Genomic DNA, 26,318 nt, shown 5'->3' with positions numbered 1-26,318 from the left:
AAAAGTTTGTCCCTTTAAATGGCCTTTATGCAAATTAACTGACTGTCACTATGTAGGTGGTGGTCTTGCTTGTCTGCCTGTAAAAGGTAAAGCATGCAGACTTGCTACGGCAAGCTTTTGAAGCTCTCGCAGCATTACTGAAGCAGCATCCTTACAGTTTTCCAATATGTAACATTTGTCTGCAAACTAGTTTATTTTCTGTGAAGCAAAATGGCCACTAAAGAGATGAGTTATTCTAATGCAGTGCTGTCCAACTGGCGGCCCGCGGGACCCCCCTCTGTGTGGCTCCCCACCTGTCTGGCTGCTTTGATGGCTTACCTTTGTGTAAGATTTAAATGGTATCAATACTGAGATTAACTGGCCCCCTACATGGTTCTCACCTCAGATTCAGGCTGTAATCCCCCTGTATTGTTTAAAAAGTAATACCCTGTGTTGTTCACACCTTTTAACCTTTTTACTGCCAACGACATCTGGGATACATCGTGGCAGTAAAAGGCCTTAACTGTCAACGATGTGTCCCATACGTCGTCGGCAGATTGAAGGATTCTCTTTGCAGCGGTGGCATGTGCCTCAGCTGCAGAGAGTTTGTAGTGATGACAGCCCCCTGGGCAACAAGCCAGGGGGCGATCGCATCCAGATGCGATGCGATCGCGTCTGCTGCTTGTTCCTGCTTCCTCCTTCCCCCCAGCGCCGGCCCACTGACTTCCTGCTCCCAGGACTGCAGAAGAAAGACAGAGCAGTGATATGATCTTCAGGACAGGTAAGGCTGATTTTTTTTTTTGCACTTGCACACTTACATACATTTATACATACTTACATACATTTACACACACAATTTAGCAGGTTTTTTTTTTTTTTTTCACTTATATACACTCATATACACACTTACACACTGTCACACAACTTTTACACATGTACACACACTTTTTTTTTTTGTTCGTTGTTTTTTTTCACTTTACCACTTTGTTTTTAGTTTCTTTACCCTAAAAACTGTTTATTTTGACACTATTGGATCAGATATTCTGACCACTACTTACACTGTCGTGTGACTTATTTTGTTGTTTCACTGATTTGCACAATTTTTGTAGTTTTATCGCATTTTCATCCCTGTATAAGTGTTCCTGATCTGTTTTTAGCATAGCTTTGCCATGTGTAACTTTGGTGTACAAAAATAACTTTACCTATTTTGGATTCATCAGAATGTGTACTTTCCAAAAATCTATGGTTTTCTGTGATTCTCTGAATAGTTAGGGGGGTTACAGCACATAATACGCTGTCAGGGGGCTCTGTGTGCAAAAGCTGAGCTGGCAGGCGAGAAATCCTTATGCGCTTTTTTCATTTTGGGTTCAGTACATACTACAGACTTTGATGCCCAATATGCATAGATATACCAAACTGTTCAGTAGCCCTTAGGTGTGCCTATTTGGGGTAATTTGCCTTTGTATGCAAGAAATTGTGTGAGATAAATGCAGCAAACTGCAACATTTTTAGGCGATTTTCTTAAACGTCATAGAAACCAATAACTTTAGGAAAGCTTTGCAGATTGGTACTTTGGTGTAGAAAGGACTCTTTACCCTTGTTGGATTTGTCAGAATGTGTACTTTCCAAAAATATATGGTTTTCTGGGGGTCTCTGTATAGTTAGGGGGTGTTTCGGCACATAATACACTGACAGGGGGCTCTGTGTGCAAAAGCTGAGCTGGCAGGCGAAAAATCCTTATGTGCTATTTTAATTTTGGGGTCAGTACATACGACAGACTTTGGTATATCTATGCATATTGGGTATTAAACTGTTCAGTAGACCTTAGGTGTTCCTATTTGGGGTGATTTGCCTTTTAACTGATCTTTATCAAGAAATTGTGAGAGATAAATGCAGCAAATTGCAACATTTTTATGCGATTTTCTGAAATGTCATAAAAATCTGCAAACTTAAGAAAGCTTTACGGCTTGGTACTTTGGAGCAAAAAGAAATGTTTACCCATTATAGATTTGGGGGAATGTGTAAATGTGTTGATTTTGCAGGAGCTGAAGTGATAGATCATATGGGGGTATGTTCCCACTGGGGCCCCTACATGCCAAATATTTAGGTAAACCTATACATATTGGGCATCAAACTGTTCAGTGGCCCCCTGACGTTCAAATTTAAGGTGTTTTATCTTGGTACCTAACACTATGTGGGAGATAAGATGCTGCAAAGTGGAAGCTTTGAGGGGATTTTTGGAAATGTCATCAAAATTGCTAACTTTAGAAAAGCTGTGCGGCTTGGTACTTTGGAGTAGAAAGACACGGGTACCCATTTTAGATTTGGGGGAATGTGTACTTTACAAAAATATATGACTTTTTGGGGTGCGCGTACTTTTTACTAGCTTTATCCCACATACAATGATGTAAATGTGTTGATTTTGCTGGAGCTGAAATAACAGAAATGATTGATCATATGGGGGTATGTTCACATTGGGGCCCCTACATGCCACATACTTAGGTAAACCTATACATATTGGGCATCAAACTGTTCAGTGGACCCCTGGCATTCATATTTAGGGTGTTTTATTTGGTTACTTTATGACCTGTAAGAGATAAGATACTATAGACTGGAAGCTTTGAAGCGATTTTTTAAAAATTTCACAAATTTTGATAAAAACCAATAACTTTAGGAAAGCATTGCGACTTGATAGTTTGGAGTAGACAGACAGTTGTGCCTATTCTGTATTCCCCAGAATCTGTTCTTTCCAAAAATGTACAATTTTCTGGGATAAACCTTCTCTTAGTGGAATTTTTGCCCTTGAAATCTAAAGTATGCAGCTTTCTGAAGCAGTGCTTTGGAAATTTGGTAGTGTACTGCTGGGAGTTTTTGACCTATACAAGTGACAAATCTTCATAAAACTATATATATTTGGTATTGGCACGTTCAGGAGACATGGGACTTTCCAAATCAGTTGTATATTCGTGCATAAAATAATTTGTTTCTAGTACGTGTGTTTATATTATGGAAAATTAGATTTTTTTTTTTTCATTTTTAGACATTTAGAAACCTAGATCTTGTTACAGAATTGGAATTACACAAAAATGCTACCATATTTTCAAAGCTTAGGTTGTCCTGAAAAAAATGATATATTGTTTTCCTGAGTAAACTAAAAGTCCCCCTGAGGAAAAGGCCCCTAAAATGAAACAAAATGCAAATGCAAAATGTTCAAAAACTCTCTGGCAATACAAATTCTGCTTTGACCAAAACGGCTGGCAGTAAAAGGGTTAATCCCTGCATTGTTCACCCACTGCAATGTTCACACCTCAGGCTCAGGCTGTAATCACCCCCATTGTTCACCTGTTCACACCTCAGACATTGTAGGTAGTGCCTGGACTATGCTGCCTGTGTGTATGGCACACAGGGAGCATAGGGTAGGCAGATTATGGCACATAGGCAGCATAGGGCAGGGAGGGTATGGCACGAACAGGCAGGGTAGGACAGGCAGAGTATGGCACACACAGGCAGCATAGGGCAGGGAGGGTATGGCACACACAGGTAGCATAGGGTAGCAATGGTATGGCACACACAGGCAGGGTAGGGCAGGCATAGAGCTGCCTGTGTGTGCCATACTCTGCCTGCCCTATGCTGCCTGTGGGAGGTGAACCTGGCAGGGTTTACCTTAATATGACATAATAGAATTGTTTCACATATGAATGACTGTTGATATCCCCACAGTAAAGACCAAGCATTTGGGGTTTTTAAAAAAGGGGAGTGGTCAAACTGGCTTCCATTAATGGCCCTCCACCATGTATGCTAGAGAAATTCTGGCCCTTGGCACCGCAGAAGTTAGACATCACTGTTTTAATGTAAAAAAAGGGTCTGTTGCAAGTACCAGAATTGGCAAGATTCTAAGAAAAGTGCACTTTACCTCATAAGTGTTATTTGATGTGGTTCTGGACCCCTTGACTCCGTGGGTGGCCATGACAGAACGAAGGTTATCCCCTTCCACAAGCAATTTGTACTTCTCTTTTCCACTCTGTTCATCAATGTGTATAACTGCTCGTGCAACTTCAGGTATTCCTTGTACAACCACCTAAAAGTAAAGAGTAGCACGAAAGAGATTTGTATGACTCAAGAACCACAATGGTCCATATCTACATGTAAAAAGTTTATTGGATTAACAGAAAAAATGCAATATGCATCATAATAAATTAGACAGGTGCATAAATTTGGGCACCCCAACAGAGATATTACATCAATACTTAGTTGAGCCTCCTTTTGCAAATGTAACAGCCTTTAGACGCCTCCTATAGCCTTTGATAAAGTGTCTGGATTCTGGGTGGCGGTATTTTTGACCATTCGTCCATACACAATCTCTCCAGTTCATTTAAATTTGATGGCTACCGAGCATGGACAGCCTGCTTCAAATCATCCCATAGATTTTTAATGATTTTCAAGTCAGGGGACTGTGACGGCCATTCCAGAATTTGTACTTCTCCCTCTGCATAAATGCCTTTGTAGATTTCCAACTGTGTTTAGGGTCTTTGTCTTGTTGGAATATCCAACCTGCATAACTTCAACTTTGTGACTGATGCTTGAACATTATCCTGAAGAATTTGTTGATATTGGGTTGAATTCATTCATTCAACCAAATTTGCCAAATTGGAATGCGGTGTTCTTCTTCCACCATGCAAATTGTTTTTTGTTATGACCAAATAACTTAATTTGTCTCATCAGTCCAAAGCACTTTGTTTCAAAATGACTGGCTTGTCTAAATGAGCTTTTGCATACAGCAAGTGACTGTTTTTGGTGTGAGTGCAGAAAGGGCATCTTTCTCATCCCCCTGACATGCTGATGTTCTTTGTGCAATTTGCGCAATTGTAGAACGATGTACAGATACACCATCTGCAGCAAGATGTTCTTGCAGGTGTTTGGAGGTGATCTTTGGCTTGTTTGTAACCATTCTCACAATCGTCCACATATGCCACTCCTGTATTTTTCTTGGACTACCAGACCTGGGTTTTTACATCGCTTTTTCCACTGATGAAGAGGGCATGAAGCTTGAAACGTTTGGTCTGTATGTGCACTCCACAATAACCAATAAACAGTTTGGAGGTATTTTTTACACCAGCAAATCATTTTGTGTGTGTTTCCTCTTCCTTTCTTTTGCTTATTGCTATATGCACTTAGCCAGGTGCACTTGGGGGATTTGCACCAACGGATAATGGACTGAGTTCATAAAGGGGAACCATGAGTGTATGGACTTTTGTTTTTGCCTATGGCCTTCCATTTCCTGATTACATTCCTTACAGTTGAAACCTCTGAGATAGCTTTTTGTAGCCTTCCCCTAAACCATGATACTGAACAATCTTTGTTTTCAGATCTTTTGAGAGTTGCTTTAAGGATTGGATCCCATGCTGCCACTCTTCAGAGGAGAGTCAAACAGAAGCACAACTTGCAACTGGCCACCTTAAATACCTTTTCTCATGATTGGACACACCTGCTTATGAAGTTCAAGACTTAATGAGCTTATCCAACCAATTAGGTGTTGCTAGTAATCAGTACTGAGCAGTTAGATGCATTCAAATTAGCAAAAATGACAAGGGTACCCAAATTTTTGCACAGCCAGTTTTTTACATTTGATGTAATTCCATACAACTAAATACTGCTTCACTAAAAATCTTTGTTCAGAAAACACCACAGTACTCAGATGTTCCTGGGAAATGAAAGACATACAAATAATAATTTACTCCACTCTCAACAAAAAAAAAAAAGATAACAGTGGTATCACGGTTATCTTTTTTTGTTGAGAGTGGAGTAAATTATTATGCAGGCTAAGAGGGGTTCCCAAACTTTTTCATATTACTTTATGTGCAGAAATAGTTGCACCTAGAATCATACATACAGTCACATAACAATTTTAGTAATAAAGGTTAATTTTCAACCCTTATGAAATGAAAATGCAAGTTCATCCCGAGGAAGGAAAAAAAAATCTGAAGCCATTTCCAGTTTTCAATTTGATTCTAAGAGAGCAATCAAAGCTGTTCCCAGGAACAACTTTGCTCAAAATGCATTTTCTCCCTTGATAAAAAGGGTATGTGACCAACCTTTTCTGGAAGAAAATATATTTGATAATAGAAAGCTTCAGGAAGAGAATTCCACAAGGGCTGTAAAATGCCCTTTTCACTCCTTAATGGAGAAGGAAAGGTAAAAACTAGAAAGGTCTATGTACATTTAGCCATAAGCTCTTACAGTAATGCTGCATTCCTGCAGTAATTACTTACAGTAATGCTGCACTCCACTAATGCGGAGTCCTCTATCAAAACAAACACTTTGTCTCTTTTTTTGTAAACAGGATGTTCCAGTGTCTAACTTCCTCTCTCGGAAACATCCTTAATTCTCAAGTCTGCGCAGCTCTCTCCTCTCTCCCCTCCCAATATAATGCTAAGAACTCCCTCCCTTACGAATTTGTGATCTCAGCTATAAAGGCTAGAGCTGCAGGCAGAAAGCTACCTAAAATGGCAGCTGCTATCTTAAGCAAAGGGAGAAAGCTTCTTGGCACCCCCAAGTGGCTTTTTAATCGCTTACCTTGTACCCCGGGCTGGTGCCCCTGTTAAGAGAAAACAGCACCAGCTCAGGGTACCTGTAGTGCAGAGCTTCCTCCTTTGTTTTCTAAGGACTAAAGGAAGCGCGCATGCGCAGTAGAGTGAAAAAAACGACTTCTCTGTTAAAGTTCGGCTTTTTCACTCTACTGCGCATGCGCGCGCACCCGAACCAGGAAGAAGGAAGAGCTGCAGCTACCCTGGGCTGGTGCTGTTCTCTCCTTACAGGGGCACCAGCCCGGGGTAAAAGGTAGGCAATTAAAGTCACTTGGGGTGCCTAACATTTTGGCACCCCCAAGTGACTTTGCCTTTCCTTCTCCTTTAAGAATAATGTCCCTCAACATACAACTGCATACAATTTTGGGATTTTTTCATCTACAGAGAATCCTGTTTTATCTATATTTTACACAGCATCCCAACATTTTTGAAAACAGGCTTGTACATGTTGTACTTATTGTAAGATGGCAGTGGTTCAAGCAGCTCAGGGCTGCCACCTTTCTGACCAGTGAGAAAAGGATACCTCACTCAGTGAGTGTAGGGACTGACCAGCCCAGGGACGACTTTGATGTAGTTTACCAGCTTAAATATATTGCAATATTTAGATAAACAATCCCTGTTTTGTTTAAAGGGAGAGGCATTTCTAGTAGCTTAATGCTTTAAATGTCTTAAAGTCTATATATTATATATATATAATATAATATAATATATAGACTTTAAGACATTTAAATTTAAATATATATATATATATATATATATATATATATATATATATATATATATATATATATATATATATTTATATAAAGGGTGAAAGTTTTAGGGCTCTGGCACACGGGGAGATTAATCTCCCCGTGTGCCAGAGCCCTTAAAATAATTAATTAATATATAATGTACTGTTGCCCTGCTCTGGTTAAAGCGGTGTGTTTGCTTCAGGAACACTTCTTTAGTTTGGCTGCCCCTGTGGCTACACAGCATAATAAAGCTGGAGAAAAAAAGAAGAATAGGCACTGTTTACATAGCATATAACAGATAATACCCCATTATATTCTACAGCAGGGATCCCCAACCTTTTTTACCTGTGAGCCACACTCAAATATAAAGAGAGTTTGGGAGCAACACAAGCATGAAAAATGTTCCTGAAGGTGCAAAGTAAGGGGTGTTATTGGCTATTTGATAGCTCCTATTTGGACTGGCAGCCTAAATGAGGTTCTGTTTGGCAGTACAGGTGTTTTTTAAGCAACCAAAACTTGCCTTGAATACAGGAATTGAATAATAAGCACCTGCTTTGAGGCCACTGAGAGCAACATCCAAGTGGTTGGTGAGCATGTTGCTAACGAACGACTGGTTGGGGATCACTGTCCTACAGAGTGTATCTGATATCTGCTAAGTAACCTGTGGCTTTTCTCCTTTGTCCCCATGGCTACACAGAAGCTTTGTTTATATAAACTATAGTAGTGTGTCTGTACCAATGCAGGGCAACAATACATTATATTGTAATTACTGTTATACACTTTTATTTGTTGGTGTTACTGTCCCTTAAAGCCTGGCAGGCACTAATTTATAACCTATTCATAGAGTTTGATTGTTACAGGGCTGATAATCAAATTGAAATTTAATTATTGGAGAAATACAAAGCTTACCTTTGGCAAATCTTCTTTAAGAGACTGCAAAACATAATACATGGAGCTCTTGCTGTTTTCTCGAGGTGTGACACAAAGGACAGCCTCACCATGTACAGCTATGTCCCCAGGTTTGACACGAAGTTTGGACATACATATAGAATACCGCACAGTCTCTGCATTTACCTGGAGAAAAGTAAGCCAAAAATAAAGAGGTGGTATGGTGTTACAATAGTTTGCAAGTTCTCCCATTGTGAGTGTGTGTTTTCTCAGGATGCCTCAGTTTTCCTTACTGGGAACTGGTAGTGACCACGATGTGTGCCTATAGCAACGATAGATGTGGAACCTTCTCTGTAATGTACTACATAAAGGATAACCGTAATAAATATATTTAAAGGGATTTTGTTATGGGAAAATATGTGTTTTTACAAAATTCATCAGTTAATACAACTTCTCCAACAGAATCCTGCATTGAAATGAAATAGCAAACAGATTTTTTTATGTTTAAAGGAACAGTAACATCAAAATATGAAAGTGTATAAAAGTAACTAAAATATAATGTGCTGCTGCCCTGCACTGGTAAAAGTTGTGTTTACTTCAGAAAGTCTACTATAATTTATATAAATAAGCGGCTATGTAGCCATGGAGGCAGCCATTCAAAGGAGAAAAGGCACAGGCACATAGCAGATAACAGATAAAACCCTATTGTATTCTATAGAACTTATCTGTTATCTGCTATGTAACCTGTGCCTTTTCTCCTTTTTTCCAGCTTGGCTGCCCCCGTGGCTACACAGCAGCTTATTATATAAATTATAGTAGTGTTACTGTAGCAAACACACCAGTTTTACCAGTTCAGGGCAACAGTGCATTATATTTTTATTACTTTAAAGCTCTTTCATTTTTTGGTGTTACTGTTGCTTTAATAAATTTGATATGGGCCTCAACATATTGTAAGTTTACCAGGTGCTCTCGGTCATGTGACTTGTGCTCTGATAAACTTCAGTCACCTTTTACTGCTGCACTGCAAGTTGGAGTGGTATCACCTCCCCTCTCCCCAGCAGCCAGTCAGCAGAACAATGGGATGGTAGCAGCAAGGTAGCTAGATAACAGCTCCCTGACACCTGCATGCTAAAGATGCTCCCATGCCCCATCTAGTGGTAGATAAGAGAATAGCACTCAATAGTAAAAATCCAAGCCCGGCTCAGCCAAGTCAAGACTCCTTACTTACTTTCAGTAGGAGAAACAATAGCTTATTCGAAAGCAGTTCTATTGTGTAGTGCTGGCTCCTTCTGAAAGCTCAGAATCAGGTGCAATGCACTAAGATGGCTGCCTACACACCAATATTGCTAGAGAATAACATGTTTAAATGGTAGAATCAATAATTTGAATATAAACATTGTAATTTAGTAATAAAAACAATATCATAAAAATCATGACAGAATCCCTTTAAGGCTGTGGTAAAATGCCCATGTGATCGGTTTCCACCTGTGCCCATCATAACAGTCAGTGTAAGAGTATTTTTATGTTTTTGTGATAAACAAGGTTATGGTGTCTTTGTAATACAGCATAGCTTACCACTGGAAATAAGAAGCATGTAACTAAATAAGCACTCACTTCCAGCCTTAACAGCCTTATGCGTTCCAGGGAAAGCTTCACTAGAAGAAAGCAGTCATCAGGTAAGAAAACTTCTTCAATATACTCTGATATCTAAGTAGGATCAAAACACAAAACAGATACAAATCAAAGCAACGGTAGGACTGTGAAATATATATTCAGTTAAAAAAAAATCTTGCAGAACCCAGGAATTGTTTATTAAAGCATCAGACAAGTATGCTTTAGGTTTAATGGTCCCTGAGATATAAAGTAGCTATTCCCTCAACACTGGCCAGTTACCAGACACCTACCTCTCCCAACAAAGTCTTCTCAATTCTGCCTTTCACCAGTCGGGCAAAGTCAGCATCATCATCAATATCCAGATGGGCAGTAATGATCGGTGTGCTTTAATAAAATGTATTAGTTAAAATCTTCTCAGAATGGAATTTTATATTTATATTTAGCCACCTATCACACATGCAAATTCCAAAAAGCTCTCATTATTAAGACAAACAACTGCAACCATTCCATTAAACACCAATCTCCAACTCATCCATCCTCAAAATATGTAATGAAGCAGAAAAATAAAACCCGTTTTGCATTTTACCTCCTAAAACTGCCATTATATCAAAGCTGCAAAGATGACCTCTTAGGCAGAAGCTAGGCACAGGAAGGGGTCACAGCAATAACTGACAGGCTAAACTCTGAAGTAACAGGGAAACCACTTCCACCTTTCCTACCTGTGTTTCTCTCTGACCCCAGACTTTACATACAGTAGCTGTCTTATACTATTTTAAATGCTCAGCATAAAGCAATAAAGATAAAGATGTTAACTGTAATAAAAACTTTAATTATATAAGATATAAAGTATAGGAAATATGATTTAATATGGTGCAATGGTATGTTCCTATGATTCAGAAAATATGTATCATTCACAAATGTATGTGCCCAAATGGACATGATCTATGGTCTATATTACATTGTTACACACTATGCAACTCCCTGCATCTATTATTAAATACATTAGTATGTACGGTTTTCCAATTCCAGATTGACAACTGTGGTGTTGTTTTCTCTGCAACTGCCTGCACAAAATTATATACTGTTTCTGCACATTGATTAGGTGCAGGAGGTTACAGGTAAAACAAAGCTGCAGCTGTTGGAACAGTATATGATCAGGTGCAGGGAGTTGCAAGGGAAAAATGCAGCTGTTATTCTGAAGTTAGAGATGCAGGGAGTTACACTGATTGTTTTTTGTATACAACATGATAATGTGTAGAGAAATATTACAGTAATATAGTAAATAAAATTGCTCATTTATTGTATGGACCTGCTTGACATACATTGCCTCAGAAAATAATACAATACTTTTACTAGTAAATTACATTTCATTTATAGAACTTTTTTTTTTTTTTTCAATCATAGCAGAACAGGGAGAGTGAGGAATTAGCGGTGCAGGAAGGGGGGAGTAGGGAAGAAATGAGCAGGGCAAAGAGGGAGAAGAATGAGCAGTGCAGGGAGGGGGAGGAGAGGGAAAACGATAAGCAGCTTAGAGAAGGGGGGGGGGAAATGAGCATGGCAGGCAGATCCAATCTGTGGGGGAATGCAGGGCAGGAAGGAACGCAGTCTGCAGGGAGGGATGGAGCATGATAGTGCTGCCCACCTGTGCAAGGACAGTCTTCCCTCAGCAGATATGGCTCTATTACGGAGACAGAAATTTCTGGCACCCCTAAGTTATACTAGTATATTAGAAATTATTTAATAAGTCTGCACCTTCCTACATCTGTTTACAAAGTAGCATTTATAACAGGGCTATTACAGAACTTACAAAATATATTTACATGTAATAAGATATTTTTTTGAGAGGTATCTTAAGGAAACATCTACTTTAAGTCAACTGTAGCAAACAATAGTAGAGCAAAAACCTATGCCTGGCATACAAATTCATGCAAAAGGCAGCAAAATGCCAGTTTTTAATTCTTTGTGCATAACCCACACTTTTTCTTGCACTAGTGTTCAACAAACCTTCATTTGGATTTTCTTGTTCATTTTGTCCATTCTTGGACAATGATGTAAAAAGTGTTTGCTACTTCCTGATGTTCATTATTAATGCATAATTTTTTTTTTACACCAAATGATATTTAAACAAGTTATATTAGATAAAACAAACCTGAGGTACAAAACACAGTTTCAATATTACTGCCTTCACTTAAAGGACAAGGCAACTCAAAATATAATTTTTTGCCTAATAAAAGAAACCAAAATTCTAAGCATCTTTGCAATATACATTTATTACAAGTTTGTAATGGTTTTTGAGTTATTTGTATTTATAATTGCTATTAGAAGCAGTGCTTGCCTGTCCTTTTCTATTCTCTGCCCTGGTGGCTCAGACTGTTGAAACATTGTAACACAAGGCAGCAGACTGACGGATCTGTATTGCTGGAGAAGCAAGACCTTTGCAACATTGTTTAAAATGTAACAACCAGGAGTTCGGCAAATGCTGCTTTCAATAGCAATTACATTTACAAGTAACGTTTAAAGCGCTACAAATTTTTAATTACTTCATATTGGGAAGTTGCTTAGAATTATGTTTTCTTTCATTATGCAAAACATTATTTTTGGGTTTGATGTGCCCTTTAAGACTTCTAGACCAGAAAGTTGCAAAAGGGGCGGGTCCAGCACAGATTTCAAGCAGGTTCAGACATACTTGACCCGAAATGTATTAAAATAAACACGCTTCCTTCTATTTCACATTATTTTACATGGTTTACTGCATTGCAAAAATGTATGCTATATGTCCCCTTTAAATAAACCAGATAGGATTTTTTTGCCTCCAATAAGGATTAGTTATATCTTAGTTAAGATCAAGTACAAGGCACTGTTCTATAATTAGAATTTTGCCATTTTGAATTATTTGCTTTAAATGGATTGTATGGGAAATGGCCTTCCCATAATTCAGAGCTTTCTGGATAATGGGTTTCCAGATCAAGGATCCCATACTTGTACTTTTTTTTTTTTGTTACCTTATATTTTTTGAGGCATTTATAATCTCCTTGATACGTGGAACTCCTAAGGTGATGTTCATTGATGCCACTCCAGCAAAGTGAAACGTTTTCAGAGTCATCTGCGTGCCAGGCTCTCCAATGCTTTGTGCACAAAGGGCACCCACAGCAGAGCCAGGTTCCATTTGAGCTCTACGAGAAAAGACAAATACAGGACAAAGAAGGACAAACATTCAACTGTAAATATTTGTGAAGAGAAGATGCTAATGAGACAATAGACAGGTTATTTTGACTATTCTGCTAAATGCTCTGCTAAAGTCCCTGCCATTGAATCACAAAATAACAAAAGAAAAAGATTTAAAAACTGAATACGGAACTGTGATTTACAGGGTAGTTATCAAGTATAAAGGTGGTCATACAGATTCAGCTTTGAATGCAAAGGTTTAAAACTAACATTCAGATTGAAACTGTATAATGTACAAATAACAAAATTGTAGTTTGCTCTGAACATGAAATATTTGGCAGACACCAATCCTACGAAAGTGACTTCCATTGTAGGTCATCCAATACATGAACAGATTTTATCGTTATCCGACCAAAATTTTCTAACCTGGCCAATCGACTAGATGACTAATCGCCATGGTAGAAAAATTATTAGGGCGATAATTCTGAGCCCACACAGTCCAAAAATGTTATCGGTACTTCTCTGAAGCACTACCAGTAAGTAGACTTTCTCACAACTCATTCCTAATCACTTGGTTTACATCAAAATAACAAGGGGCACTGAACTTTCTCACCTCAGGGCATTAATAACCATAGTAGTACATACCGCATATATTTATCGCGACAAGTCTCCAAAAACTTTTCCAACTGTGTGGGTGTTATTCTATCCAGCTGGTAGAGGACACGTGGCTAAACAGAAACAGGCAGACCATGATCACAGTTTAATTTCTACACCATAATGAATTATGCCTCATTTTTATATAAAGCTATGTGATCGACCTGTTGTACAGACACAGGACCTGGGTTTCCCATATAAGGGGTAACATAGTAAGTTAGGTTGAAAAAAAGACATACGTACATCATGCTCAACCATAATGCCTATATATAACCTGCCTAACTGCTAGTTGATCCAGAAGAAGGCAAAAAACCCATCCGAAGCCTCTCTAATTTGCCGCAGAGGGGAAAAAAAATCCTTCCTGACTCCAAGATGGCAAACGGACCAGTCCCTGGATCAACATATACTAAGAGCTATCTCTATAACCCTGTATTCCCTCATTTGCTAAAAAGCCATCCAACCCCTTCTTAAAGCTATATAATGTATCAGCCAGTACAACTGGTTCAAGGAGGGAATTCCACAACTTCACAGTTCTCACAGTAAAAAATCCTTTCCGAATATTTAAACAGAATCGCCCTTATTCTAAACGGAGTGGGCACCTCGTGTCCGTTGGAAGGACCTACTGGTAAATATAGCATTAGAGAGGTTATTATATGATCCCCTTATATTTTTATACATAGTTATCATGTCACCTCTTAAGCGCCTCTTCTCCAAGATAAACAGACCCAACTTGGCCAGTCTTTCCAGCATATTCTAGATGGGGCCTTACCAGTGCTCTGCAAAGGGGAAGAATAACACCCTCCTCCCGTGAATCTATGCCCCTTTTAATACAGCTCTGCTACCTGGCATTGCTTGCTACAGCAAAGTTTATTATCTACAAGGACTCCAAGGCCCTTCTCCATTATGGATTTGCCTAGTGCAGTCCCATTAAGGGTATAAGTGGCTTGCATATTTTTACATCCCAGGTGCATGACCTTACATTTATCCACATTAAATGTCATCTGCCACTTAGCCGCCCAGATTGCCAGTTGGTCAAGATCCTGCTGCAAGGATGCCACATCCTGGATAGAATTGACTGGTCTGCAGTTTTGCGTCATCCGCAAACACTGATACTTTACTTATAATACCCTCCCCTTAGTCATTTATGAACAAATTAAACAAAAGTGGACCCAGTACAGAACCCTGAGGGACCCCACTGAGAACCTTACTCCAAGTAGAGAATGTGCCATTAACACAGTATGTGGGTGTATGGATTGGTGGGTGTGGGTTGTGTGTGCTGGGTTTACTTGGATGGGTTGAACTTGATGGACTCTGGTCTTTTTTCAACCCTATGTAACTATGTAACAACCACCCTTTGTACCCGATCCTGTAGCCAGTTTTCTATCCATGTGCAAGCGACTTCACTAAGACCAATAGAACTTAGTTTAGAAAGAAGTCGTTTGTGGGGAATTGTATCTAATGCTTTGGCAAAATCCAAATAGATCACATCTACTGCACCCCCACTGTCCAGCTTCCTACTAACCACATCATAAAAAGCAATTAAATTGGTCTGACATGGCCTGTCCTTCTTAAAGCCATGCTGATTATTGCTCATAATGCCATTCTCCAGTACATAATTTTGTATGTGATCCCTTAACAAGCCTTCAAATAACTTGCCCACCACGGATTTCAAATTTACAGGCCTATAATTGCCAGGCTGAGATCTTACTCCCTTTTTAAATATAGGAATGACATTAGCCTTCTTCCAAGGTACCATGCCTGATGAGAGAGAGTCTGAGAATATCAGAAACAGAGGCCACTGTAAATCTGACCTAGCTCTCTCAGTACCCGAGGGTGTATTCCATCTGGCCCAGGTGCCTTGTTCACATTTATCTTGTGTAACCCTTTAAGCACCATATCCTGCGTAGTTGGAGCTGAGGCAACAGTGCCGCTATTGGGTGGGATTGGCACTCTGGCTCCTCTACTGTATACACGGAAGAAAAGAACTGGTTTAGCACATCTGCCTTTTCTGTATCCGCTGTAACCCAATGGGGCCACGCCCTCAACCTGCATCTTTTTACTACAATATACTTATATATAATATAAAACTTTTGGGGGTTAGTTTTGGCCTCTGCCGCAATGCGCTCCTCATTTTCTATCTTTGCCTTCCAGATTGCTGTTTTATAACACTTAAATGCAGCTACTGTCCCCTCTGACGTATATTTCTTAAGAGCTTTCCCTACTTTTTCTTATTAATGGAATAAATTGAAACCGGTAATGATTTAATATAATTTTAAATGACAACACAATTCCCCAATCTATACCCTGAAGCACTGCCCTTAAGGATCTAAAATTTGCTTTTCTAAAATTTAGGGTCTTTGTTACCCCAGTGTAAATTTGTTTCCTGCACCAAACATTAAATGAAGTAACATTATGGTCACTGTTACCCATGGGTTCAACCACTTGCACATTTGCTATACGTTCTGGGTCATTAGAGATCACTAGATCCAATATAGCATGGGTTCTGGTTGGCTCCTTAACAACCTGTGACATAAAGTTGTCATGCAACAAGTTTATAAGCTTGTTCCCATTTACTGTCCTGGCAGTACTATTGCTCCAGTTCATATCAGGATAATTAAAATCCCCCATTATTATCACTTGCCCCAAACTAGCAGTCTTTTCTATTTGCAACAGGAGCTGAGCCTCCTCCTCTTCACTTACATTAGGGGGTCTATAGCATACCCCTACCACTAACTTGGTGGATTCTTTACTATCTGCAAGAAAACCTGTTTTTTTTAAGCTATAGACCCCTTAATGTAAGCGGTTTTCTTGTTTTACTAGAAAGTTTCGGATTCATCCAAGCTTCGGTATGGTGACTTTTCTTGGCCCAAGTTGGAGCTGCAGAGTGCCATTTAGTCCTATGGGAGGCTTCCAAAATCATGCACTGAAGGTTCAAAGTCAGAAAGGTTCAGATGCGAAAATTGTGTGACTATTGGATCGCCATTAGGCAAAGATTGTTTCTATACGAAAATTTTGGATCAGAAGTACGAAATCTTAGTATCGAAACTAATGGAATTTTCGTGACTTTTGGAATCATCAGAAATAATCTGATTTTGTGATTCGGATTTTAATGAATCTGGCCCTAACTCTCCACACTTATTTCTGGAAGGCCTGTTGAGATGGGCGGGGGGTAGGGTGACTAGCCTGCTCCTGAAACCAAATTTGCAGGTGTGAGCAAAACCACCAGCTGCTGTTACTGGTCTAAGGATTGCTGTGGCTTGAGTGAACCTTGGGCACTTTGTCCCAAAGCTTTTGCTGATCAGCTAGAATTGGACAGGTTGAGAGTCAGCAATCAGACTCTGTGATCTGGCTTTGTCCATTTGTTGTCAACTAATTGTAAAATTGATCTAAAATTGGGAAAATATTTCCTTGGTTAACAGTTGCTAACATCTCACTTTGGAGGCACCGTGCTTTTTCTGGGTCTGCAATGGAGTGACTCTATAGAATCAGCATCAGATAGCTCAGTCTGTTCTCTAACAATTACATGATCTGTGTCAGATGGGTAAGTAATAGTGGTGTGATATCTTTTTCAGGTGGCTTAAATGTATTTAGGGGCATATAACACCCCCTCAGTTCATCAATAAAGTTCTCAGTTGCCATGAGGTATGAAACAGAATTTGCTTACCCTCAGAAAGCGGTTGTACGTTGCAGCATGCACTGGTCCCTTCCTGAGGGGAGTTAGATGTAATGCAGTAAATGACATTACTTATTAAGATGTTGGGAAACCTGGCCACACCGAAATGTAGAGCATCTGGGGCAAAAGATAAGGTGATGCCCCATGTCAAGCATGTCTGCTTACGAGTATCCAGTGCCCATGTGACGTAACTGAAATTGCGCCTGTAAAGCAGTTAGGGTTATCACACCAATATTAAAAAAAGAACACTGCTTTGTGTCCCGTCTGAATAGTTTTAAATGGGGGGCATTGTTGAGGTGGTCTGACATTGAATGATGGCCTAGAAATGTCTCTCCAACACCAATTCGCCAGCATTGAGGAGTGGTATTGGTGCAATAATGTTAAACAATGTGTGCCCTTTTGCAGACCTGTAGTGTGCAATGGGTCAATGTATCGTATTTAGTTAACCCTACCTTGGTGAAACTTAAAGGAGAAGGAAAGGTAAAAACTAAGTAAGCTTTATCAGAAAGGTCTATGTTAATACAGCCATAAGCACTCACAGAAATGCTGCACTGAGTTCCCTGTCAAAAGATTAGTTGTGTCCATTTTCCTCTGCCAGAGACACGCAGCTCTTTGCTTTCTGCTCTCTCCTGCTCCCCCCTACCTCAAGAATGCTAAGAACTCATTTCCCCCCCCCCCTTAGGAATGTGGATCTGAGCCAATCAGCAGGAAGCTGTGTAGGAGCGAGGCATTATGGGAACTTTATTTACACAGCTCAGCATTTTTTCTTCCTGTTTGGCTGCTGATCATCTGAACAGGAGAAATATGGGGAGACTTAAGGGCACTATTCGACAACTGAATGTATGCCTGCAGCTTGAGATTAACTCTTTATTAGCCTTTCCTTCTCCTTTATTTTGCATGACTGTGGTGCACAGGGTAAATAAGTAAATAATTAAGTAGAAAAGTGTCTGTCCTCTACCTCCTGTCAGGACAGAAGATGAAAAATCAGCTTTAAGTGAGTTCCAACATATATAGTGAGGGAGAAGCAGACTTTTTTTTCCTGTACTGCCTCCAGAGTTAACCCCACAGCGTCTGCACTGACAGAAGAGGCTGTAGTAGAAAAATACACAGTTAGTACAAAGTTGATCCAGAAATGGTTTTCAATGCCATCTGAGGCAAATTGGCAAGGCTTCAGATGGGTTTTGTTTTAATTTTACACTGGATCATTGAGCTTTAAAAGCATATTTTTACTTAGACAAAATGTTGAACTTAATGGTTGTGTGTCTTTTTTCTCTTTTACTATGCTACTACATCCATAAAAGAAAAATTTGGTATGGTTAGGATGGATAATGCTATTCAGAACTGATGTTAAAAAAGGCTAGTACACAGTTAGCACTGTGCTCCTCTTATACCGGTCCAGCATTGTTTCTAACCGAGTGCTGCTATCTTATTAGTATGTTCTTTAAATGCCAAGACTAAACTTAAGGACTGGAAAATTTTCTCTGCCTACTTACCTCAGTGGTGCCATTGTCATTTATACCATATTTATCACGGGTTTTCTTGATACGTTCAGAGACTCCTGTGACAAATTTTTTAATTTCCTGTAAGATGAGAAGGAAAAAGTATTCAAGAATAAAATTGTGAAATCAAAAATTTTCTTTCAGCATCAAGTTTACTTATAATCAATTTTCAGTAATCCAAAAACCTCTACTTACAAATAAAATCATTAAGCACAGAAGGATTTAAAAAAAAAAAAAAAAAAGCAATCTTATTTATAATACATGCCTTGTATTCAAAATACAGAAAGGAAATCAAACATGCCGCCACCACAAGGTGCACAGCTACAGAGCCTTTTAAATATATATTTTGCTTTTTGCATTTAAGATCTCCAGATAGTGGAGCTAGAAGCATGTCTAAGGGGTGTATTTATTAACACTGTAGACAAACATCACTGGTGATTTTGTCCATAGTGGCCAATGGATCTTTGCTTTTGTTTTCTAACCTATAGGTGATAGTTCAAATCTAATTGCTGATCACCGGTGATGTTTGTATCCAACGTTACACCTGGCCGTGTTTTTTTTGTTTTTTTACCGACATGACTGAACCTGAAATGCTTGCCTGTTAACAATAACGCCACTGGGGCAGGGACATATTTGAATGATGATGATATCATTTCTGTTATAACATTTTACATGTTCAGCAGCGTCTGGTTTCCTAAGATCCAATTTACCCTAAAAACCAGGCAGTGGTTTGAATGAGATACTAAAATAGGGAGAAGGCCGAGACAGAAAGTACAGGTATAGGACCCATTATCCAGAATGCTCGGGACCAAGGGTATTCCGGATAAGAGGTCTTTCCGTAATTTGGATCTCCATACCTTAAGTCTACTAAAAAAATCAATAAAATATTTATTAAACCCAATAGGATTGTTTTGCATCCAATAAGGATTGTTTATATCTTAGCTGGGATCAATTACAAGGTACTGTTTTATTTCTACAGAGAAAAAGGAAATCAGTTTTAAAATTCTTAATTATTTGATTAAAATGGAGTCTATAGGAGAAGGGCTTTCCGTAATTCGGAGCTTTCCGGATAAGGGATCACATACCTGTAATAAAAATGATCAACAACAATAAAATTGTAGTCTCACACAGAAAAAAAAACCCAAAAACGTATCTTTAGTTCACCTTTAAGATAATAAAGAGATAGGGCAGAAATGCTAAACATTATGCTTTGGAGTTCTGTACCAGCCCAAGGCCACCACAACCCTTTTGCAGTGAAGATCTGTGCCTCTGAACATGCCCCTATTAGCTGCCCCACCCCCATTACTTTTCTGCTGATTCACTGCACATGCTCTGTGCCCCTGTCAGTTACCTGAGCTTAGGGACCAACTCACAATATACTGTATATACAGAATATAAAATGCTACTATACAAGGCCAATTAGTAATTAATTCAGATTAGTACATTGAGGCTCTGAACAATTAGCATCAGAATTTAATAATCAGTCCTGTAGCACTAGCTTATATGACAGACAAATCTCATTTTCTGTTTGATGTTTTGCAATGACCCCTAAGCTTAGCTTCTCGATAGCACATTGAGCATGTGCATGTCACGGACATTTCTAACAAAATCTAAGATGCTGAGCTCCACTTTAAAGGTCTGGAACATTGTCATATAACACTATCATAGAGATGCTAAACTATTAGGTTTGTGCATTAATGTGATACGGACACTAAAAAACTACTCTTCATAATATTAGTGTGTAAAAAGTTACCTATAGTTCATGTTTCTCATTTTTGCCTGATAGGGCTGCATTTGTAAATAATTGTTACTTGAAGTTCCTAAACCTGACAGTTTTGCCAACCTGACTGACCCTTCTCAACCTGCCAGTTGTAGCTTCTAATGCTAACAGACTACTGCTGCACAAATATGGCTGCCCCTCATACAGAAACATGGGGGATCAGACAGGTAATGTAAAAGCATTGGGCAAATACATTTATGGCAAAATTATAAAGAACAAGCAAGCAGTTGCAAAAAGGGTTTCATTTCTGGTGTCAGTATCTCTTTAAGAGCATTATATAAAATATGGCATTTGTAACCATATTTGTTTTTAGGGTTAAGTTATCCTTTAAGTGAATTAATTTTTCACCCTGATAAAGGCACTATTTAATTTGGAAATAGCTGCCTTTTGAGGCGGTGTATCTCTCTTGCTGTTCCTTAACTCTGGAAAACAACCCTCAAATTCCTATAACATTAAACATATCCCTACAACTAAGCACTAACAAAATGTACTGCCTGTTACCTATCTATCCCGTCTATACTATTACTGCAAACTGTAAGTTGTCCTGTGATGCATATAAGATCTAAATTATCATCAAGAACAAATATATTCATGATCATAAACATCTTTCCATTTCATTTTATTTCCCTGGGTCCCTTCTTATTGCAAGCATAGTGACAGTTCCCTGGAGAGAAGAATGGAATTTAAAGGGGTTGACTGGTTTTATGTCTTGCAATTATAAAAGGAAGTAGTTGTGGTTTATAAATTCAGACTAATCATGAAGATTATTCTAGTGCCATTTTTGGGTTAAGAAATATATTTTCCAATTCCGAAGTTTAAGAACATATAGACTACTTTCTCATCCTTAAGATTAATGTAAAATAAAAGTGTTCTTATTACAAGAAGTTTTGAAATCTATGCAATTATAACTACAGCATACATGGGTTAGTAGCAGGCACTGCCCCAGAAACAATGTAATAAGACAAACTAACTTTATTGTAAAAAGGTTTATGGTTCTTATATTAATTTTCCTGTTGACTCTTGATTTAGGTTTGTGACATTACTCTTGTACAAAATACAGTTATATTTAAGACATTGTGATGGAAACCTAAAATATAACTGTGTGTGTTCCAAGCTAATTCTATGAATAACGATGCATAAAACGGCACATTTCATATCAGAAGGCACAAAGCAATTACCCAGTAAAATCAGAACTTACAAAATTAAAAAAATATATGCACACACTAGCAAACACATGCTAGTTACCTCATAATAATGTCTGTACCCTGTGTCTGTAAGGGACTTCACATACAGGTAAAAAATAAACAAAACAAAAAAAAAGGCAAATATCTTAATTTGAACATGCACTACTAGTTTGCACACTTTTTTTTTATTTGAATTTAACTTTTTTTTTTTATTGTTTATAATTTTGTTTTGTAGCTTCATATTTTGTCATCTGAACTATAAACTTTTGCCTATGCAATGTAATGAATCTATACCAGTGTATTTTAGTCAGCATTAAAACCCTGTGTGACCTGTCATTCAGATGCATGGAAACCGTCTTGTGACAATTGTTTAAACACTGTCGACTTGAAAATGCATATTGCTATGTGTGTGGGCTGGAAACCACCTGGTAGAAACGGTTTCAATTTTTCTGAAAGCAAGTCTGCACAGAGAGATAGGCCTAAATAAAGAACACCAGTGCCACATATTCTCACATTTTTTATGCTATACAGTTTGTCCCATCTTTGTATGTTAAATGAGGTAAGTGTGATATACTACACAAACCTGAGTACTACCAAATGGAATCTGTGTATTAGCACTTGTACTATAACCCATATGTGCTCACATTTCTGAATAAAAGTTCAATATTACATATATTTATTTCTGTTTTACTACTTTGCTGTCACCAAGCTTTGGACTGGCAGGGGGTTTTTAAACACACTCACACATAGCCAAATACATTATACCTTTTAACTAACTAAACAAATTGTTTCTCATATTTAACCTGTATAGGTACTTGTAAAAGACTGACATGTGTATGACACTATATGACCCAGATTCCTACCACACTTAAGAACCCTTACAGTTCAACCATTTCTATCTATTCATAAAATTGTTTAGACACATGAGGCAACATTTGGATGCCTTTTTCAAAAGGGTGAGAGTGTTTGTACACACATGAATGTTATATGCCGACAAACAAAGTACATCTACATGCAACACAACATTAAAAAAACCAATTCGATGAATCCAATGACATGCAAGTTTCACTAATTTTTTATTTTTGTATTCTTCATCAAACTCAAAGCTTTAAACCCAAATAGGGCCAGCAACAATAGCACGCAGTTGTGAAAAAAGTAAATAGACCTCATGTAAAAGGTTTTTTGTTTTTTTTAACATAAGCCTATATTAATAATTTATATTCATTCAATAAATGTAATTAGAGAAAAATACAAGAAGAAATTGACTGCAATGACTCAAAAAATAACATGTATTTTCCTTCTGTACACTCTTGAATCTGGTACCGGATATTGCTCGATTTGGCAGAAACAGACTAGGTAACAGAGTAGGTGTTTCTTATAAGTTTCTACCAGTCTAACATGAACTGGCAGAACTTTTTTCAAATATGTAAAAAAAAAATGGCCATAACACAACTATTCAGTTAGTTTGTGAAAAAAATAATGAACAGTTATGTCCCATGCCGTCTCCCTTAAGTCACTGACTAAGAGGTTAGAGATCTAAAAGAACAGTTCTGGCTATTATGTTATACATCTGTCCACTCCACCATTTATAGATTATAGTAGATACTTTTTTGCCCAACTATATTGCAAATATTTTTTATTTTGCACAGTCTATCCATAACCCAGAAACATAGGTACAGGTATGGGATCAGTTATCTGGAAACCTGTTGTCCAGAAAGCTCATCTCCCATAGACTCCATTATAAGCAAATAATTCTAATTTTTAAAATTTATTTCCTTTATCTCTGTAATTATATAACAGTACCTTGGACTTGATCCCAACTAAGATATAATTAATCCTTATCGGAGGTGAAACAATCCTATTGGGTCTATTCAATATTTAAATGATTTTTAGCAGACGTAAATTATGGAGATCCAAATTACGGAAAGATTACGGAAACATTTCCCTTATCTGGAAAACCCCAGGTCCCGAGTATTCTGTTTAACAGATCCCATACCTGTACTGCATCACTGGCGGTATGAAATTTCTCCAACCAAAAATATATAGTGACTATGGTAGGAAAAAGTTATTCTTGTTAAAAACAAAATTATTTATCCAAACTCTTATTAAACCATAACCCCAGCATTAATAAAGAGATAAAAAGTAGTGATACATATGCTTTACGAAAACAGGTTTAAAGGAGAAGGAAAGTCACTTTGGCATTTTACTGTCAAACAACATGTTTACAAAAAAGGAGACAATAAATACTGTGTTCTTTTGATAGAGGACTCAGTGCAGCGCTTCACTGAGTGCTTATGGCTGTATTTACATAGACCTTTCTGATAAAGCTTACTTAATTTTTACCTTTCCTTCTCCTTTAAAGTAAGCGGACTGGTCATAAAATTTTGAAACAAACTCCTTTGACTTTATTTAAAGATTTTAGATTTGGAACCTGTGTTGTGTATGTTTGGTGAATACGGTGCCACATTCTGAACAGTGTGGTTTAAAAAGACCTGTACTAACAATGTTAGTAACCACTATAGATTACATTAATGGTACTAGAATATGTAGGTATTTTACCCTAAGAAATATGAATTTCCTATTGATTGAGTTGGAAATGTGCATGATACTATTTTTGTTAACAGGTGTTTAAACAGGTAAACAAACACAGCAAATAGAACAGGTGGAAGCCATGCCATAATGCCATGTGAAGTAATTGTTAGTATGCCACAGTGCCAGTAAAATATAACTATTGTATTACATATTTCTGTATTTAAATTGCTGCCTTTGTCTGTAACTATTTTAAGACAATGGCTTAAATGTAGGTTGGGAAATAGTCTGAAGGTTGTATTATGTATTCTAACCACATTACCTCAATAAACCGTGGTAGTATCTTACAGTGTCTAATGGACATTATGGAGATGTTACCTGCAGATAGGAATCCTGGCAGCAAAGGAACTCTGTCTTCTTCATAATGGATTCACTGGTTAAAATAAGCTCATTCTTACTCAAGGCAGGTTCCTCTGAACAGGGGTATACAGCCTAATATACAAAAGAATATATTTCAGGCAGGCAGTAAGAATTTGGAGAATTTCATTCAAGTAAGTTGCAACTTACTTTAACATTTTCGAGGACACGTTTGAACTCCAAAGGTTCATCTTTGCCTTCCATAGCTGCAGGGTCTAGTCCATCACCACCATAAATAAACTGAATGATATCCCCAGTGGAGCTACGTACAGTCAAATCATACTGAGAGCACAGGTCCTCTAAAGACTTTACCAGTCGTCTCTGCAAGCACATGATAAGTATAAATTAACAGTATCTATTGCATTTATAATAGGCTCTCTTTTTGTAGTCATCTTTATATGTGTATTGCATATTTAGAACCAGAACAAATAGATGCAAAAAAAATGCAAAAAAGAAAATAAATGAAAACATTTGAAGATATGGTGGGCTTATACTTTTCCAAAAGAACAGTGTTCATTAGAAAGCAAGGCATTTGTTAATTATCTCATTACACAATTTACAATAGAAAGTGACATGGGTACTACACACGCCAAGTGCTAGGCCATGACCTCTTCATCAGCAAAACAACAGAACCCTTTAGGAGGTTTTCAAGTTTGTGGTCAGCAAGTCATTGAGAGAATTGCTGTTTAAGTCCAACCTAAAACTGGAAGTTTTGCAACAATGTAAAAATACAATATCCTTTCCATATCAAATATGAGATTTTACATTTTGCACAAAAGGCATGAAAAGCTGTAGGTGAATAACATTTTAGTAAAAAAAAAAAAAAAATTTCAGTATTTTCAGGGGCGTTTTGGCCAGGGCTGTGGAGTCGGAGGCAATTTTGGGTACCTGGAGTCGGAAATAAAGCAAGTTTAAATGTCCCAATTCACTAACAGTCATAATTAATTACTTCTCTGCTATAAGAAAAAAGCCCAATGCACACAGTGCATAAATGAACACGTTGAGTGACCATGAAGCATGCTTTTCATTGACTGTATGCTTCACTAAATGGGACGTAACGCAGTTAAGGTGCGGCAGCTCCACTGCGTCGTGTTCCTCTGGGACTCAGGGAACACAATGCCCACTGGGAACCTAGCCTAACTCTCACTGAAATACTTGTATACGTGAAGGGAATGGATAGTCAATAGTTTAAGACTGAAGCTTTAAAACATTTGAAAAACTGCTGTAATTCAGCTGTAATGCTAGCTTAAACTTTAAACATGACTATGGGATTCTAGGGAAATCATTAGGAGTAGGAGTATAGATAAAATTGTCTATCAGTTTATTATCAGTTCAGTTGTGTTTTAAGTGCCCCTTCCCCCCTGCCCCTTCCTGGATGTATAAAATACATTAGCATATTAAAAACAGAGGAGTCGGAAGTATCTGAAACTGAGGAGTCGGAGCCAGAGAATTTATCTACCAACTCCACAGCCCTGGTTTTGGCCCCTGTGTCGCAGAGCCAAACTTCTGTTTTAAAAAATGTAAATTCGGCTCTTGAAGTTACCAGGAATGGCTTTTTGCCGCCCCTGGTAACTTTGGGGGTGCTGCCGTCTGAGGCGAGTTTCTCAGCATTGCATTA

At 38.1% G+C, this 26,318-nt stretch overlaps 1 protein-coding gene across 1 annotated transcript in view; it reads right to left on the bottom strand.

Moving 5' to 3' along the window:
* The window catches only part of polr3a (polymerase (RNA) III (DNA directed) polypeptide A, 155kDa), a 65,688-nt gene that overhangs the window by 11,840 nt on the left and 27,530 nt on the right, over positions 1-26,318 (bottom strand). Inside the window, 9 exon segments of the mRNA NM_001102708.1 lie at positions 3,893-4,057; positions 8,207-8,371; positions 9,800-9,892; positions 10,090-10,183; positions 12,802-12,972; positions 13,610-13,692; positions 18,785-18,871; positions 24,662-24,775; positions 24,851-25,021. Coding sequence (NP_001096178.1) covers positions 3,893-4,057; positions 8,207-8,371; positions 9,800-9,892; positions 10,090-10,183; positions 12,802-12,972; positions 13,610-13,692; positions 18,785-18,871; positions 24,662-24,775; positions 24,851-25,021 — 1,143 coding nt within the window.

Source organism: Xenopus tropicalis, chromosome 7, assembly GCF_000004195.4.
Source record: "Xenopus tropicalis strain Nigerian chromosome 7, UCB_Xtro_10.0, whole genome shotgun sequence".
NCBI classification, from domain to species: domain Eukaryota; kingdom Metazoa; phylum Chordata; class Amphibia; order Anura; family Pipidae; genus Xenopus; species Xenopus tropicalis.
Note: the sequence above shows the minus strand (reverse complement) of the source record. Positions and strands in the feature narration are given on the sequence as shown.